The sequence below is a fragment of the Acanthaster planci genome, unplaced genomic scaffold (genome assembly GCF_054643075.1).
Source record: "Acanthaster planci isolate LZ-2023a unplaced genomic scaffold, COTS_SCS Contig9, whole genome shotgun sequence".
In the NCBI taxonomy this organism is placed as follows: domain Eukaryota; kingdom Metazoa; phylum Echinodermata; class Asteroidea; order Valvatida; family Acanthasteridae; genus Acanthaster; species Acanthaster planci.
This window is the reverse complement of record NW_028257633.1, coordinates 54,199-72,108: the sequence shown is the minus strand read 5'-3', so window position 1 is coordinate 72,108 and position 17,910 is coordinate 54,199. Positions and strand designations below refer to the sequence as shown.

At 42.7% G+C, this 17,910-nt stretch overlaps 1 protein-coding gene across 4 annotated transcripts in view; it reads right to left on the bottom strand.

The window, feature by feature from the left end:
* Positions 1-5,766: 5,766 nt before the first annotated feature.
* LOC110979481 (thrombospondin-2-like) overlaps positions 5,767-17,910 on the bottom strand; it is a 64,744-nt gene continuing 52,600 nt past the window's right edge. For all 4 annotated transcript variants that reach the window (XM_022235306.2, XM_022235308.2, XM_022235304.2 and 1 more), the window contains exons 13-25: positions 16,506-16,610; positions 16,170-16,286; positions 15,499-15,606; positions 14,259-14,418; positions 13,613-13,731; positions 13,296-13,434; positions 13,060-13,155; positions 12,449-12,676; positions 11,753-11,949; positions 10,366-10,440; positions 9,023-9,120; positions 8,282-8,426; positions 5,767-7,997 (exon numbers count right to left, since the gene is read on the bottom strand). In XM_022235306.2, coding sequence (XP_022090998.2) covers positions 7,992-7,997; positions 8,282-8,426; positions 9,023-9,120; positions 10,366-10,440; positions 11,753-11,949; positions 12,449-12,676; positions 13,060-13,155; positions 13,296-13,434; positions 13,613-13,731; positions 14,259-14,418; positions 15,499-15,606; positions 16,170-16,286; positions 16,506-16,610 — 1,593 coding nt within the window. In that variant the 3' untranslated portion in view covers positions 5,767-7,991. The remainder of the gene's footprint in view (positions 7,998-8,281; positions 8,427-9,022; positions 9,121-10,365; positions 10,441-11,752; positions 11,950-12,448; positions 12,677-13,059; positions 13,156-13,295; positions 13,435-13,612; positions 13,732-14,258; positions 14,419-15,498; positions 15,607-16,169; positions 16,287-16,505; positions 16,611-17,910) is intronic.

Genomic DNA, 17,910 nt, shown 5'->3' with positions numbered 1-17,910 from the left:
TCTTTGCTCTAGGCATAGCACGCTGAGGTCAGTGAGCCACTAGTCTGGTTCCCTGCCAAACGATTCCCTGACGACTCGACTCTGGCTAAAAAATCTTAGGGGTGCAGTGCCCCAATTCAAGAAAACTTCTCCGTCAGACGAAGGCGCACAAAAAATACCCCAGAGATTCTTTCGAAAAGAGGGGTCTGTTTGGGCCAAGAAATAGTGGGATTGTGCTAGTATGGCCCGGGATTACCTCTGTAGATTCAGGGGCACCCACCTGGGGGCAAAGCAGAGAAAAATGTGATTAAAAATTTGTCAGAAGAGCCCGAAGAAGGTGGGGGATGACCTTTGAAAAATGGCCGCTGAGAAGGCTTGGGAACATTGACTTTTGGGGGAGTGAGTTTGTTTTTGGCGGATAATTAAAAAATTCATTGGTTAACCTACTAAAAACTGAAAATCAAATGAAATCTGAAGGACCAAACAACACATTGTTTTTTGCTTGAGAGGCCTCAGGGACATCAGTTGCCTGCCCTGGGGCTCCAGACTTGGTTGAGTTTATTTTATTTTCAATGGAGCTTGAATTGGTTCTGTGCACCGTTAGGTCGACATCGCCCACGGATATACATTGTACATAGATGTGACGCAAGGGCGAGGGTTAATATTCTGCATTTCGCCTGGCATTTATTTAGGTCAAAGTGACCTCCGATTTCAGTGTAAAGTCAAATAATTATTGTAGGATCAACAGCTGCCATTAGGATATGGGAGTTTACGTTCAACAGCTAGCCTACCATCCGAAATGCCGAATATCGACAGGACAATTACTTCGGAATATTGCGGCTACATGTATTTCCGGATCCTCCAGTCTTGGTCGCCTGGAATTGGGTGATACCGGACCCTTGATTCGTAAACTAGTCAGAATCACCGGGCCACTATTTCTCCCTGTAAAACAAAAGGGTGGATGAATAGGGACTTTTAAAACTATATTTTTTGTCCAAGGCGAAAAAATAAACCAGATATTTGTTTTAATTTTAGTTTGTGAAATTCACTCCTTTAGTTAGTTATACTTGTCTGCTGCTGACAATGAAGTGATAAGTTGCAGGTACACGTATTTGGAAAAGTCACTTTTGCGCGTGGGACCGTTTAAAAACATCTCTCGAGCATCCCAGCGATGACATTATATCTGCGACAGACTGTTTCAGCAATGTTCTAATTCTGCGCCCCCGTTAGATAATGAAACACCACCGTTGAGCACGTTGTGAGGATAACTCGGTTTTAAGCTGATTGAAGGCGTTGTTGCCTATCTGAAGTGTGGCCTTGATGTGATCCTTGCACCTGTACCCCGCTGTCCAGTTTGAGCTCGCAGGAGTGACGTGGAAATTTTTTTAAGTACGACATGCCTTTTTGGTTTTCTGTGTGGTGCTCACGTCATCTTGCACAACCAGGAATGCGAGCCATTCCGTTATTCATGTTACATAAATTCGCTCTCACTCAGTCAAGCGACATATCCCATCGCTTCCTCTTCATTACCGACCGGTTCAAGAGGAGTGCGCCACCTCCGCTGAGCGTCCGGGTCGCACCCTCGTTTCCTCCACGGAGGTTTTTCGTGGCCACCCAGTAGCATGATAAACTGCGTTGCCCAGACACGCAGCATAGAACCGATACCGTTATCGCTGGAGACAAGTAGATTTTACAACTTACCCTTCTTTGTATTATTATTTTCACTCATCTGATATTTACTTTGACGACATTAACGTCGCTGTATTCATTTATCTTAAACAATATTTGCTTTAATTTATCAGGTTGAATCTTTTGCATTATTTTGTAAGGCGTTTTGCCGTCACGTTCCAACCATTTTAGTTGATTACAGTGCAGACGTGTTTGTACGTCGTTATACCCATACTGTGGTCTATTTTTCTTTTTTCTTATATCATCTAATAATGTCGACCAACTATACGCAGGCTTCTGTTAGCGATCCATCCATACCTGCATTGGCACAATCCATATTGCCGTCACTTTGATGTCCGCTTAAGCTGAGGCAATACCACCAACAAATACAAGCGTTCGTGGGAGAAGTGGCAGATCTGGGCATCATCAAAAATAGAAATCACTATAGTGATTCGTTAAACTGAACTCTCTTCGTTTGCACTACTTTCCCGGTCAATCCATTTAACTTCTCCCTCTGCATTTCTCATCTCTCTACTACTGGGCCCACGTCCACTTCTAATCTGGCCGTAGCTGCGATCAAATGGGAAGGCCTACATAGTTTAGCCGTTATTCCTTCACTAAAAGACCGTCAAGATGGCTTTTCAAGGCTTCACCGACCATAAGGAAGGAGCCCATAACACCAGATATGCTGGCACAGTTTCACCGGGACATCCTTCTGTAACATTAGCAGACCTTTAATAGAACTCTCTTCGTTTGCTTAGTTTCTTATGCCGGTTGTCTTCGCTTCGACGAATTGAACTTCACAAGAAAAGATCTTCGGATCGGCTAACTGTACACCTTCGCAACTTGATCTAAATCGGACCACTTCGGCAAGGAGCAGAAGTTATAATCGCAATAACTCATAGTTGGCATGTCCAGTGCTCGCAGGGGGTGGGGGAGCTGTTCGCGTTAGGCGACCCAGCAGGTAATTCGTCTCTACCCGTACCTTCCGTTTTTTTCAGTGTGTGTGTGTGAGGGGCACCTGGGGGCACCGGGAATTTGTAGGGGGGAACGTGCCCCCCGGCTACGCCACTGGCCTCTGCCGCCTTCAATGCTAATGTTCCACCATTTTTAATATCTAAACAGGGCAGGTGGAAAACAGAAAGCGCAGGGAAGACATATTCCAAGCTATAAAGACAGATTATAACTTGTTAGCTTCTAAAAGTCTCGGCATTTGAATTGAGTTCGAACAAAATTGTCATTGCCATTCTCTATCCTTTTGTTACAAGGCGAAATTACAAACAAAAAGCTGCGATGAATGATTCGCTATCAGAAACAGCACTGGCCGCAGTAATGAAAGATTAAGACTTACTTATACAGGGTGTCCACATAATAAGCATACCGAGATAAAAGTTACTGTAATTGCAAAACTACTTTATATGTATATGGGAAAGAGAAATATATCTCTAGAAAGGAGGCCTCTTTGAAGTGGAATACAGCTAAATTCATCCCGTCAAATACCAACAGTACCTTAGCCGACCGGGTAAGCTCTTCTGCTGGGGCTGTCCAGGTGAACGCATTAGTACAGGTTCGAGACGTATGGCCGACTCGGGCGGCCAGAGCTTTAGGGGCTTGTCTCGTTTCGTCGATTGAACCCTTTTGGGGGTCAAATGGATGGGCAGGGAGGAAGTGTGGTGGGCGGGAACCCCGAGACCCCAGAAGAGTCCTATATGAAAGCCGGTAACTGCGAATTTCAGTTCCTAAAAATCAAATACAAGTACTGACCATTCCATATTTCCATAGTTATTCTACATGAAAGCGGCATGATAGATACCTTAAGTTGTTTCTGTATACAAAATGGGCCCTTCGCATTACGCATTAATTTTGCAGTTATGGGCAGCAATGCCATGGTACATCGTCTACGATGCACTCCTGCAAAACAGCTGTTGTGAATTATATATAACGGGTTTGCCCGTTATATACATCTAAAAATCTAAAAATACATCTTGAAAAAAGCTATTGTGACCATATAGGCCTGTGAACAATACAAAATTGATAATTTTGTTTGTTTGTTGGGGTGTTTGTTTGTTTTGTGTGTTTTTTCTACAATTTGCCCGAAATGTACGTTTGTCTTGTCTATACTTAACAGTCGGCTGTTTTCCACAAACAACGCCAGAAAGCACACACCAAAAGGCACGGTAGACACAATGTTGGGGCGGTATGCGCGCGGTCCATGCTCCGGCTGGTCATGACAACATCTGGACCATGGAGAGTGGAGGCTGGATGGCTATGAAACTGGGAGTTTCACAGAATGGGGGTACCAACCACAAAGGCACCGCCGCGCCGGTGAAAAATAACTGCAATGGGTGTGCGCAATCAAAGAAAACATTGTGTAACCCAGCTGCAGACTGCGTTTCAGACAGTCACGCCGAACTAAATTAAATGCAAATATATGAATTAAGTACGGCAAAAGTTCGACGTCTGAAACAATTAGAGCGACGAGGTGTGCTAACAGATGAAAGATCAACACTTGGAGGCGCTCGGAAAGACAGCAGAACGACTTCGTTTCAGACGTCACTCTTTTCGAGGGCCTAACCCAATGCAAATGTATGTATTAAGTTCGCCCGTCTGAAACCAAACCTTAATTGGGTCGACCAGAGTCGTTCATACTTTTATTTGGTCCTGCACTGCCCTATAAATACCCGTATGAAACGGGTGGTTCTGACTGGTGCGCGCGCGTACGTCACCATGGTCGCGGATGTCCGCACTGTCCCATTACTAAGTGTCGCAACAATTTTGTGCAGGATTGTAATTTGTAGATTCACTGTCCACTAGGAGAGACTATCACTACCTTAAATTTACTAAGGAACTTTTAATAGATCAACAGTGTGATTCTTTGTTCCCTTCAACTAGACTGCCTACCCAGGGATTAATCCTCCGAAGCCCAATGAATACATGTAGCCTATATCGATCACCCCAACTAAAACGCGCCGTTTCAGCAATTGTATTATATTAATCTTATCAATTCTAGTAGCCGTTGAGGACTTTGTGCCATTTATCCCAATATTCACCATTGCAAATAGAATCAGTGTCCAATTTTTGTTCTGACATTTTGTCCAGTTAACATGAGATAAACAAATAGAAAAGAAATGAAAATTCTGACGGCAGAACGGAGGAAGAAACTTATCGTACCGTGTAGTCAACCCATCGCAGCTGATGTTACTGAATGGTCGACTCCAGTCTGGTAACCATGCTATTGGTTTGCTGGAAGAATGAGTATACACTAGGAGGAATCCCTGGCGATTCTTGGGATCCACAACAGACATGTCTTGCGTCCACTAAGCAACGTGGAAATGCTTGGAAGCATGACTGCACTCGACTAAAAATAGACACGGACGCTGAGATGGCCAAAAAGCCAAGGAAGTTCCCTCTTTTCCCGGTGGATTTAACATTAAAATCGCACTTTGCATGCAGACAGGATGGATCTGAGGCATGGGAAGCTCACCAAGGATACTGATTGGTTTGTGCCTATTAAGATGGATATGCAGACGCCATCTCCAGTGTATACCTCTGGGGGTCTGAGCTCACATGTCCTGCATGGTTCTGGGTCACCTTTGGGTAAGGCGTAGCAATCGCGTCAGGGTGACGACATTACAATGGGACCATTAGCCCCAGACGGCAACTCGTTTAGTAAGAGGCGCGCCCCAACATCAACCCTCCTTATGGTTGGTTCACGCATAAAGACGTACGCAAACCGTGGCAGACCCGGCAACCATGCACAGCTTCTAATCGTCCTGGGACTCCCCCGCTATAATTATTTGCAGATAATGCGCATTTCACGGCCAAATTCAAAATTTCCAACTCAGACAGACAGACAGACAGTCGTAAGGATGAAATATTTCCGCACTTTTCAAATCTCGGCTGATTAAAAACATAATACGCAATGTAAAAGCACACGGGGAGGAGGATACCACACTTGAACCTTGCTTAAAATTAAGCACGTATACGGGACCACTTCAACGCCGCTGCAGAATAGATATCCACAACCCCATCCGCTCCCAAACCCTGATACGCCACGGTCAATTAACGATCATAGCCTAAAAGACAAAATCTCCGAATGCATGGTAACTCGGGCACAAATTCCGTATGAGGCGGGATATCTACAGCTTTTATTTTGGTTTTTACCGATAAGAGTATACATACATCAAACCCTCAACAGGGGTTAATTATCAGGGATATAATAAGCACTTCTACATACATTTAGCCGACCAAAAATAATGCCAATCTCAAAACCCTTAGAATGTAAACTACATTCAGGTTTAGATACATGCTTACAGGTTAACGCATTCTGCAAGATTGAACTAAAATCCGTTTCAAGGGCGGAGGGGGGGGGGCAACGGGGACCCAAGGTCATGGAGCCAAAAACTAATCTCAAATTAAAGGCAAATTTGGGGGATCTATTTCATTTCCTTTCCTTCCAAAAGTGTATGATACACCCCCCCCAAAAAAAATATAGCCGAAACACTCAGTGAGGCCATAAGGGTTGCATGCAATTATTTCCATTTTTGGTACCCTCCGAGAAATTGGTTCTGGATCCATCCTTGATCTTCCCATAGCTGTATTAAAGTAACAGTGATAAACAGCTAAAAATGTCATCAGTGACAAAAATCATCACAGACTGTCCTACCTGACGTGTTCAAAAACAGAATCGTCCTCAATAGTTTAAAGCTATTGTATAACTTCCCCAATTATTATCACAAGCACAGCCAATGAATAATAAATATCCGAAAAATAACTTACAAATACGATTTCAATCCGCCCCACCACGGATACACAAAGAAAACTGAATAAGAACAGGCCCTGTAAACGTTTTAGAGTTTGCCTATTATTTTCAAGGGCTTTGACAAATTTTGTTTCACTAGGTGTGTTAACGTATCGCTTCATTTCAATGGTAAACAATGTAGATTTGTTTTCTTTTCAGAGACGATGAGTAGATATCGCTCGTGGCTGGCATTATTTTCAGTCGGCAGCCCTTTGAAGTTAGGATATTGCAACTGTCCGCGCGCTAAAATTTACACAATTTTTTTACCAGGCGTAATAAAACATGTATACAGCAGATACCATTCTGTGCTACATGTCAACCGCTAATAATTTGAATTAATGAAACGTGCATGCGTTTAAAACATTTATACGGTGCCGTTACGATCAGTAGCGTATACTTCAAAGGATTTTACTGTTAAAATTGGCAACACAAATCCCAGTCACATTATAAGCTTTTGTGTGACAGTGTTGACAAAAAGCCATAAGCAAATCAACATCAAAGAAAATTTACGAAGAAATGTACAGATATTTATATAGAAGATTAATACAGTATGAGGAATAATACAGAGGCTGATAAAACAGTTTGGCACACATATAAAAAACAAAAACAAATGCTTTATGTCAAAACGCTTTACATTATAAAGTTTCCGTTACACCATAAATAGATGCACCAAAAATATATAACATACTTAAATGGTCAGGTACCAGGAAGACAATCATGTAGTCATTTAGGACATTATAACAAACGTGCGTGTTGATACTGGGTTTCATCTCGCAATCGAATGGTGCATTTGACTGCACGAACTACACGGCCAATGAACGATGGAGATTTGGTATCCCTACTGGCCTATTTTCCCAAGGATAAGTAGAAATCCCGAACATTCCTAGTGAATCCATACGGTAGGGTGTAGTCTCAGTAACACTGGACATACTTAATTAATTCATAACTGGACAACATTCCAGTCGTGTTGGGGTCTTCCACGAGGACTTCGTTGTTCATTGCGCGTGTACAAAGTGCAACTCAAATATTCAGTCCATCCACAAAGTAAAAAGCAAATACTGCTGGTGAGGAGACCATAGCCACAAGAAAGTGCATGCGCCGATTTACACAAGAATAATAACAATATCTATTATAACTTTATAATACTTTGTCTTCAAGTTAATAAGTATATGCGTACTGTTTCACATATCCGGAGTGCGGTGGTGTTCTCCGCTAGTCCCGTCTGCGCAAAATGGTCCAATGCCATGTTCCATGATATACGGTCGAATTCCCTGGCTATGACGGTATGCATAGAATGGACTGCAGATGCCACGATGATTATGGCCAAGTTATTCCAAATGCAATGATGTAGGCAGCGTGCTTGGCATCGCCGATGCAGCTGAAACTGTTGTCTTTTCCTTTACCGTTGATACGACCGATAAACTGAGATATTAAACTGTAGACGCACATACTCCGTAAAGTCAGTCTATTTACAGCTGCCAAGGCGGTAGTTCGTCGCGTTTTCGTTGTACGCAGTCGCTACGGGGCTACAATGTCTCCAGTTTTATTCCTTAAAGATCAAGAACGCAAAGAGAAATAGGCAGTTTCTTATTAAAAAAATGCATCGGACACCAGTATCCTCACAATGTCCACAGTTATGAATGCCAACACCATTGTGCCTACAATCGAAAAGAGTCTCTTCTCTGCCTGTGCAACCAACATCAAACTTGGAGAAACTACATTTTGTGTATCATTCGTTTCTCAAAATGGTTCAGCTGATTCTTGCGTAGGCCTGTTACATCTATTGTAAATTACATGTGTATTGGGACCGCTCAAGGTCCAGCATACACTCACCTCGTCCAGGCATTTGTACTGGAGGTCAGAGAAGAAGACCATCTCTTGTGAGAAGCAGAACAGACCGATGCGTCCACCCTGTAACGTGAAGTCGTAGAGGGCGCCAGAATCCGCTAACACCTTGCTACCCTCGTACATGGTAACTCTGTTATCGGAGGAACAAAGAAAGCAGGAACGTTAATTTGTCTTCGTAACTCAGCTGATTATGGAAGACCAAGTAAACGAACTGAGCAACAACTCCACAATGTTAACTTTCTTAACATCCTGGCCGAGTTTTACATTTAAGTTTCTCAGAAAACTCAAACTCAGGTTAAAAAAAGTAATCAGCTGAGTCTGAAAAAGAAAATATGCATTACCTTTCGAAATCTGCTTAAAATCTAAATTTTCAGTACCCAAGAAAAATATCAGCCTTCCAGTATAAATAAGACAGATTTTTTAGGACAGACTCGTCTTCGCAGCGCCAGAAGTTCTTTTTAAAAAAAGCTTTAATTTATGATTTGTTTGTAAGAAAAAATATACATGTACATGACGAACGCGAGCTACATATCGTTTCTGAAAAGAAAAAAATTTAAACAAGCACATTAACTGTAATTTTGATCGACAGAATCCCCCAAATAATCGTCGTGCACAAAATCGAACATTCCGAAATCAGGAGGGTCAATATTTGTACATTTCCCTCCACTGGTGTTACTTTACTGTAAAGGCCTTCTACATGACGCTAGGCACACACTGGCCGCTTACCTTATGTAGCCTGTCTTCGGTCTATGCGTTAGGATCCATCTGTACGCTGTGAAATCTTTCCAGCCTATTTTATTGGCGTCACTCCAGATAAGCTTGACCTGATTTAACAGAAACCCAAAGAGAAAGGTTTAGAATCACTCCATAACAGAAACTACTGAAAGGTGCCGAAAGGTTTTCATTTATAAATAACGTCGTCTGGATATTACTCTCCACAGAACAATTAACAGCATCCACCCTGCTTTGGACACGGTCCCAGCACCTGTTAAAGGTCAGCCTTGGCAATGGAGGGCTTGTGATAAAGTTAACTTTCACGTATGAAACCAGGAAATCGACCTCGAAGTGTTGCACTTGAAAGCTGGTTCGTATTAACGTTGTACCGGATGTATGAAGGGTGGAGGGAGTGACCTTTGCCAACCACGCGCCGTCTGAATATGCCACATGCCTCAACTGTGGGCAGCGCCTTATCTCTAACGTGCACTCATGCGCATAGGATTGGGCGTGGTCATGTACACGGATTCGACAGTTCATCTACATGTATGATCAAGAATACGTGCTAATTAGTTTGTCGCCGCTTACAGGTGTTGACGTGCGTAAACGTTACAATTGACGAGCTGACCACGGTCGAAAACCTCCACATTCTCTTGACTGATCATCTAGGCCACCGGTCATACCGGTGCTCTAGTAAATTCCAATTTCCAAAGCGGCAATGACTTAATTATGGGTGATTTATCTTAATTATCTCGTTTGCACAATCTATCGAACAGTCAGTGGATCTCTTAAAAGAAGATTTGGAACACGCTAAGTGTTTTGGTAGAATGATTCATTTGTAGAATATCACATTGCGTTGTTCACTCCCCTTTTAAAACTTTTTCATGACCTTTTTCATTTGTAACTGCTTTTCCCTATTGGGTTTGGCTTTAATATGTTGTATAGTTGTATCATAGAGTTGGGAACACAGGTTGTATATAGATCTGTTTGCTTTTTATAGTATTTTTGTAATGCCTTTGCCTTTTTGGTTGTTGCTTGCGGCTGTGTGCCTGCTGGCAATAGCGATTAGGGTCACTTTCTCAGCTCCTGTCATCTTGTTATCTTTGTATATTTTTGTATTGTCCTTTGTGATGATGACAAATAAAATAATAATATGTATAATGTTTGGTAGTCTCACGCCGACATCAGATAAAACAGCAGGCACGTAGATAATTCCACCAAGGTACCATGAAGGAACTTGTTTAATGCATTTTTTTTACTCGTTCCACATTCTAGTGACAGTTAAGGCGTTTCGTCTTTGATTACAAAGGGCCCCGGCTCATTCAGGTAACTTCGATATTACTACTGGTACCCACCTGATCTCCTGTGTCTCCAGTATGCCACAGCGCATTTCTTAAATATTCCCCAGGACCAGTTGTTGAGTTGATCAACTGAAAAGAAACATAATTTATGAAAAAAACATCATCAAAAGATGTCTACAATGTACAGGAATGACTCGAAGGCTGAGTTCGGACGGCTTGTTCTCGTAAACCATCTCGCTACTTTTTGCAGCTGTTAAAAAAATCTCATGAGTTTTTTCGTGTGTTCCTGTAAAACCTTGACGGGGAGGGGGGGTGTGATCCTGTTCCGAGAATACTGTTCCGTGTCGTGTTCCCACCGTTCGAGCGCAAGAGCAAGAAACCCGTGTCAAGAGAAGAGCGCCAGAACTCGACCGAGGTGTCTAGCTTGTTTGGTAAGTATAGACTATATCAGCAACTTTTACCGGGTGACCATAGAAAATGCTTTGAGAAATAAATACAATTCAGGCTGCTTAGGAAAGCGCTTTGGGTGAAACATCGACTTGTGATGGTTGGTGACCTAAAGAGAACAGCGGCCCCTAACCACGTCCAAATAGCGTGCCAGACCAATTTGGTCGCTTTCCGGGCAGGGGAAACCCGTCAATGCCACCGTTCGCTGGCTGTGCTTTATCGCTGTAGCCCCCTAGGCGGGGGGCCCTGAAAGGATGTCAGAAATTCCCGTGCGCAATCCAAACTTCCCCTGGGGAAAGCTCCACCTGTTCCTCATTGCAAATGTGTCCGTCGTCTGCGGCCAGTTTGTTTTAGACGACCGGCCGCTCGAGTACTTGTATATTTGCTCTGCTGTCTCTTCGGAAGTAATCTATTTACGCGAAGCCAAATTGCCCACTCAGGATTCAATCATATACCTCATCAATTTCACCTTGCAAAGTCATGCGAGCCAAATACATTTTCCGTTGAGCAGCATATGCAGTGATTAAACCTGACTTGGTAACTTCAAAGTTTCACCAACAGTGCTCGTTACATGTAGCAAACGTTGTTCCACTGAAATTATCTTTCGTTATAAAATCCGAGGTTCGATCTCGTTTAAGAATCTTTTACTTGTTGCTCCTGTTTTGCCAAATAAAAACATTAATTCAACATTTTTAAATCGAAACTGCTCGTTGTAAATCTTCAGGCAGTGGTGACAAAACCAACACTCAAAAATTTGAAGAAAACAAAACAAAACAACGGAACGGTGCGTGGTAACAATTTGTCCAACTGACTGGGTACGTTAACATTGATGTAACTTTTCAAAAATTATTGTATTGACATCTCACCATGTTGTGCTACTATTGGTGCATATCTGCGTTTACATTTGGACAATTATTTCTCAGGGATTCGGATTTAATTGTATTTCTGTGGTTATCCAGATGCGACAACTCTCGAGAGCAATCGAGCCTCTCACCTTGAGCTGAAGACCAGCCGTGGCCTCCGACATCGTGGGCATTGGTTCCCAGTATTTCTGCGTGACTTGCTTCCACATAACGGAGTAGAACCGATGATTAGACTGGTAGCCGAACACAAAGCCAGCGTAGTCATCGTCTCGCTCCGTGTTAACGTAGAAAGTGCCGCTGAACTCGACCGCTGTAAACTCGTCGTAGCCTGGAAAGCAAGACCACGAAAGACGTGAAACACGGGAGGACAACACAAGAGAAAAGTACAAGAAAAAGTCATGATTGTGTACAATCACTTTAATTGGCTTCTTTTTGCAGACAGCTTGAAAAACAGTTGGACTGAATAAAATCTAAGATAATTAATTCTAACTCCTGATTAAAACATCAGCCTCAGGCAATGGAATTACAATTTTAACAAGTGAACTTACTGTGTTACTGTATACATTTTCAACAACACGTTACTTAAAATGCTTATTGCCCACAATTCTGGCCAAATCCTCTCTAAAGATGGCCACATTTTACACGAATTAACCATATGGTGAGGTGAAAATTTATCGAACTATGTACTTCATGCCAATCTTTTGCGCTATAAAATAACATTGCCAAACAGTACTGGAATTGCCAAACAGTACTGGAATTTGGGATAAATTCTCCAACGCCAATGATTAACAATACGTTGTAATGTCTAAAACATTCTGTCCACCCACCTATTGCGAGTCCAGGGTCGCTGTTGATCGTCTGAACCAACTCTTGGCCTCTATTCCTGACGATCCAGTGAGGGTCGATCTGGGCCGAGCCCTCTGGGTCCAGCTTGATCAGCTGGAAGTGCGACAAATCCGTCCGCTGGATGTTGGCGTTGTTTGGACAGGCATCTTGAAGATCGGTCACGCCATCGCCGTCGTTATCGTACTCACACGCATCACCGCGGCCATTCTCTGAATCAAACAGATTCGGCCGAAGACAAAAAAAAACATGTAAATCACATTCTCTCTGTCTTCAAAAATTGTCTACTTCAGTTGTTATGTATTCAGTTCCGGCCTTTCTTTGCAAAAATTCGGACATCAAATCTCAGCTTTTACCGTCTGCAGTCACAACGTTGGCTTTATTTTTAGATCCATTCAACTAGGCCCATTTCTCTCTCTCCATATTTTTAGACATCTATTTTTAAGGGTTTACAAGAAATAAAGTTTGGCGTTTGACAATGGCGAACATGTACTGCGTTTTCTTATATTTCAAAGGAAATGTAGGAATGGGTGCGTCCTGAAAAATGATTCATCATAAGAAACAGGGTGTATTCAATTGACGTGCCGTTACACACCGTTTGTATCATTCTGACTTGGGTTGAATATCAGACGGCAATTATCGTCGACATCTTCAATGCCGTCGTTATCATCGTCCATGTCACAAGCATCCCCTGTAAATTAATAACAGGAAAAGCAATTCATTATAGTGTAATTCTTAGACTGAACACTCGATATCTAGAAATAAATGAAAACTATCAGATAATATTTCAACTGTGAAGAAAAAAACGAGATGAATTTAAATGAGGCTTACCAATGCCATCCTGATCGTGATCTGCCTGATCGCTGTTGGCGATGTTCCAACAGTTGTCCAGATCATCTTGGTGTCCATCATTATCAATGTCCCTGTCAGTGTCGCAAACGTCGCCAACATTGTCATCGTCACTATCAGTCTGCAATAACATGACACAAGGATTAATTCACGATACACGACCACGTTATTAGCGGTCAAAGTTGGATAAGTTATGAACTGAAGAAAACTTAACCGAAATGAATAGACACAGCTTAAAGTGATCGAGAGAAGGAATGCTGGGATAGCGAACATTAAAACACAGCGTAAAGGAGACTTGCTTGATCTGGGTTGCCGTAGTCTGGACAGTTGTCGCATACATCCCCATAACCATCTTCATCAAAGTCAAGTTGTCTGGCATTCGCTACGAACTGACAGTTGTCCTCTTCGTTCACTATGCCTAATGGAGTGAAACATCCAAATTAACTCTCCTATGATCCATGCTAGTCTAAACTAAAACCCAACTCTTTAAAGTGCACATCATAGTGAGAGTGACTTTGTCTTTTTGAAGGCGGTGGGTGACATATACTCACAACGAAGCACCAAGTCTCGAATTAGACCAGAGTAGATAACATCAAGCAGGACACCTTCACATGTAATTTGACGTTTGGTTTTAATGCACACATACCGCCATTCTTGTATCGTTTTGCTTTACATAAAATTGTGTCGAAATGACCTGATGTCTTTCAAATAATCTCTATAATTAATTTGTTTATAATCAATTTATTTATAGAAAATGCTTTACTATCAGTCTATTTTAGGGCACTAAAAGAGCAAATGAAGTAAAATATATTTAAAAAATACTGAACGGTTGCAAATCCCGCACTTTTAAGCGCCAAGACACGGGCTCAATTCCACGGGCTTAATTTCCATCTATATGTGGTTCCAACAGAAATCATCGGGGGAGCACGGTCGCTGAATACATACCATCATCGTCTATATCGGGGTCGCAGACATCGCCATCTCCGTCACCGTCTGTGTCCTCCTGTCGGGTATTACTAAAGTACGGGCAATTGTCACACTCGTCACCCACCCCGTCATCGTCGATGTCATGCTGCTGCCAGTTGGAGATGTACTGACAGTTGTCCTGGAGGGCGACAAATTTGGTGTTTCGAGTTAGTTTTCAAAGATTCAGAAATCTCACGCCATTCTCAGTCCTGCCCATTCGTATCTCGACGGCACATTTTGGTTTTAAAAAAATGGGCAAATTTTTGAGATTCTTGTAGATAAATTCTGAAACGGACCGCACAATTTCAGTCATCGTATACCGCTCTAAAAACAGATGAAGTTTCAAGAATGACCGCCAATGTTTTGAAACAATGACGGAGAGTTAGTTCTGGCAGACACAGTTTCAATCTTTGAAACGTTGGGAACATTATGCGCGAACCGAATGCAGCATCGAACATTTGGATGACATACTCTAAACTATACACAGGAAATAAATTGAGTCATTCACTACTCAACTGCTGTCTCCAATGGGATTATAGGAATTACAGGAATTAGTGGACCATCTGCCTCGGTACTTTAGCCACTGTCCTCCGCAGAAATTAGGTCAGAGGTGGAAAATGGGTCATTAGGAGCACCGTCCGCGAAGCCACACACACAATTTCTCACTTCGAACCTGCTAATACTATTTATTCACGTTGGAACGGATGGTTGAATCAAATTTGATGCAACATAATCCTCCGATGGCCCATCTGACCTACAGGGCGTATCTTTTTAGGGGCTTGCATGCATTCTTGCATAGGTTCAAATGAAAGACGAGTTGGCAACGACGCCGCGTTCAGGGGGACAAGGCTACTCGTTATCTGGATCTGATATGACTGATCTCGATCCAGCACTGCATGAGACAGGGATTATAATTGCCTTCGGAAGGACGAGGATTCAGGGAACTCAAGACCAGAAATAGTTTAATCAGCGTTCTTTATAAATTTCAGATGTGATTAAGATGTGAATGATAACCGCCAAGGCCTTTGGCCCAAGAAAAAAATTATGTCAAGTGAGAATATCGGCTACAAGTGTGACATACCAAGTATATGTTAGTTTGAGGTATTTTTGTTGGTAGTACAGTGAGACAATTCACAAAACAACATGTAAATGGAGTGTCCCTTCAAGTTGGCGACGGAAACCTCAAACGAATGCCGGATAAGGGGTGTGATGATCTTACCGCAACATCATCGACGAGATCGTCGTCATCGTCATCGTCGCAAGCGTCACCTTTACCGTCGCCATCGTTGTCCTCTTGGCCGCTGTTTGGCAGAGCAGGGCAATTATCCTGTACGAAGACATATTGGCACTGATTCAGAGAAATGTGGTCGACCTAACCGAAAGGGATGACTCGATGCAAACTTGGGAAACAGAGCTCATAAAATAGAAGCCAAATTTGCAGCCGTGTTGGTGTGATAATCCGTTGTTCACGGAAGCGCATGTTTGCGGTCGCATTGTGACTACGTAGATCCACCGAAACCATATTCATGGTGTGTTTCAACATACGCAAACAATTTAATCGAGAGCTCTTTGTTTAGTTGAGCAGTTTTATTCCTATGCACGGTAATGACACGTAAGCATACCCTAATACGTTACCTAGTATTAAGTACCTAATTACGTTTGGCCTTGCCCTCATGGAATTTCCTTTTTCAAAATACCTCCGCTTGGACTCACCTAGAAGGAACATGTTAGGTCACGGATTTGTTGGCAGGTAGGGGAGGATGTCACGGACACAGTAATTCCTGTAGTTAGTGTCCGGTCAAGGATACCGTTATGTACTATGGACAGATTCTAACACACTGTCAGCGTGGATGAAGTGTTCGATCAACCACTTCTTTAATCGATACTAACCCGTGTACAATGCAAGTAGTCTCCCTGGTCTTCACAATCTAGCTGCTCGTCCGGCCAACCATCCAGATCACTATCGTAACCGCATGCAAAACCATCACCAGCAAAGCCTGTTTTACACTGGACACATGGAAACGATTTAACAGGTAAATAATATACAATAAAAAATACAGGTTCATATTTACAAATGTGTATAACAGATATTATGATATATACTTTCTTTCCCCAATGAGTCACACATGAGAAACACGAAAATACATGTCTTGACATTAGCTAGTCCTTTGTGACACTAATAGGCATGCTTGGGATACACTTCATGGACTAGCCGTGCTGACTTACTTTGCAGCCGTACTGCGGATTCGAATAGGGTCCATAAAAGATACATCTGGCATCAAGGTGACAACTGGACGTCCCTTCGGCGCAAGGGTTGATGGGAATGCATTGCTGTAAAGAAAAGGTCAAGAAAATCTCGTCTTCAGGTTGCTCTAACAAATCATCTCAAACGAAAGCAGTAATAACTCTCGACACACTCTTCCCGGGAGGAAACTGTCTGTCTGCTTAATACCCAGGAAACTGACGTAAAATGCAAGCGCGAAGGATTTCGCCACGTGTGTGGAGACAGATAAACGCCATTCTTTGAATACTGGGGCGATTTAGTGGTGTTGTAAAAATCAAGGAGTTAGGCATGAGTGCAAGTGTTTCATAAGAAAAAAGGTTCAAAATCTTTGTCGCAATTTAAATCGAAGAGAGTGGCCGGTATGCGGGAAAATCTTGCGGGATTTAGGCCCAGACACGATTGGAGGCTCTGTGGGGAATTCTCCATGTACGCTGCCACCACCATTTACCGATGAGTTCACGCATCGATGGTTGCGTGCAGTCATTTCGAAAATGGTCGTCGCAGCGCTTGGAATCTCGACATTTGCGTCAGACTAGAAATTCCAGCCTCCAGTGCTGCATGCTACATAACTGATTGATCGCGTGTCTGTCAGAGTTACTTAAAGTTAAAGCTAAAGTCTTGATTCTTCTTAATAAATATATAAAAAGTGACAAATCAATAAAATATTCTGATATATAATGCTGATTATCTTAGATAAAGACGTATGCGTTAATGGAAACGTATACTCATTTTAATAACTAGTGGTCATTTTCACGTCTGTTTATTTGCAGGGAGATTTACTTATAAAGTAAATGCTTGTACATTAGGTTAAGCTGTTTCGCCTGATTTATTAAAGCAAAAACTGCTGCTCGGACATAGTTATGACCCTGCAGCTTCGAAAGTTGGTCTATTTCTGGCCAGCGGTCATCACCGGACGGTCCGGCCAATTAGCTTCATCATTTAAGGATAAGAATAAGTGGACCCATCCGGAGCCCATTCCTGGCCGGGTAAGCAAGGGTGGGGTAATTGCGGTGCCCCCACCAAAAAAAGGTAGCAGAACGGATACGTGAGAGGGGCTTAGCCAACAACACGTGAGTTGCGGAGAAAACCCGGAGTGCGTCAGTGCGGTGTGTGACAGCACATCGATCACACACGATAACCTGCCCTAGGGAACCGCCCGGTACCGACTGGTGTCGAGGTACTGCATTTTCTGGTCACTGAGCAGGTTGTCTGAACAATTAGGATCCCAGGACGGTGTGTAAAAGATTTGTTGGTTTACCGGTTTCGAGGTATAAATATAGCAGGCTGCAAATCTAGAGTTCCTATACGCCTTGTATTTATTAAGCTCTGCCTGACTTCGAGGAAATG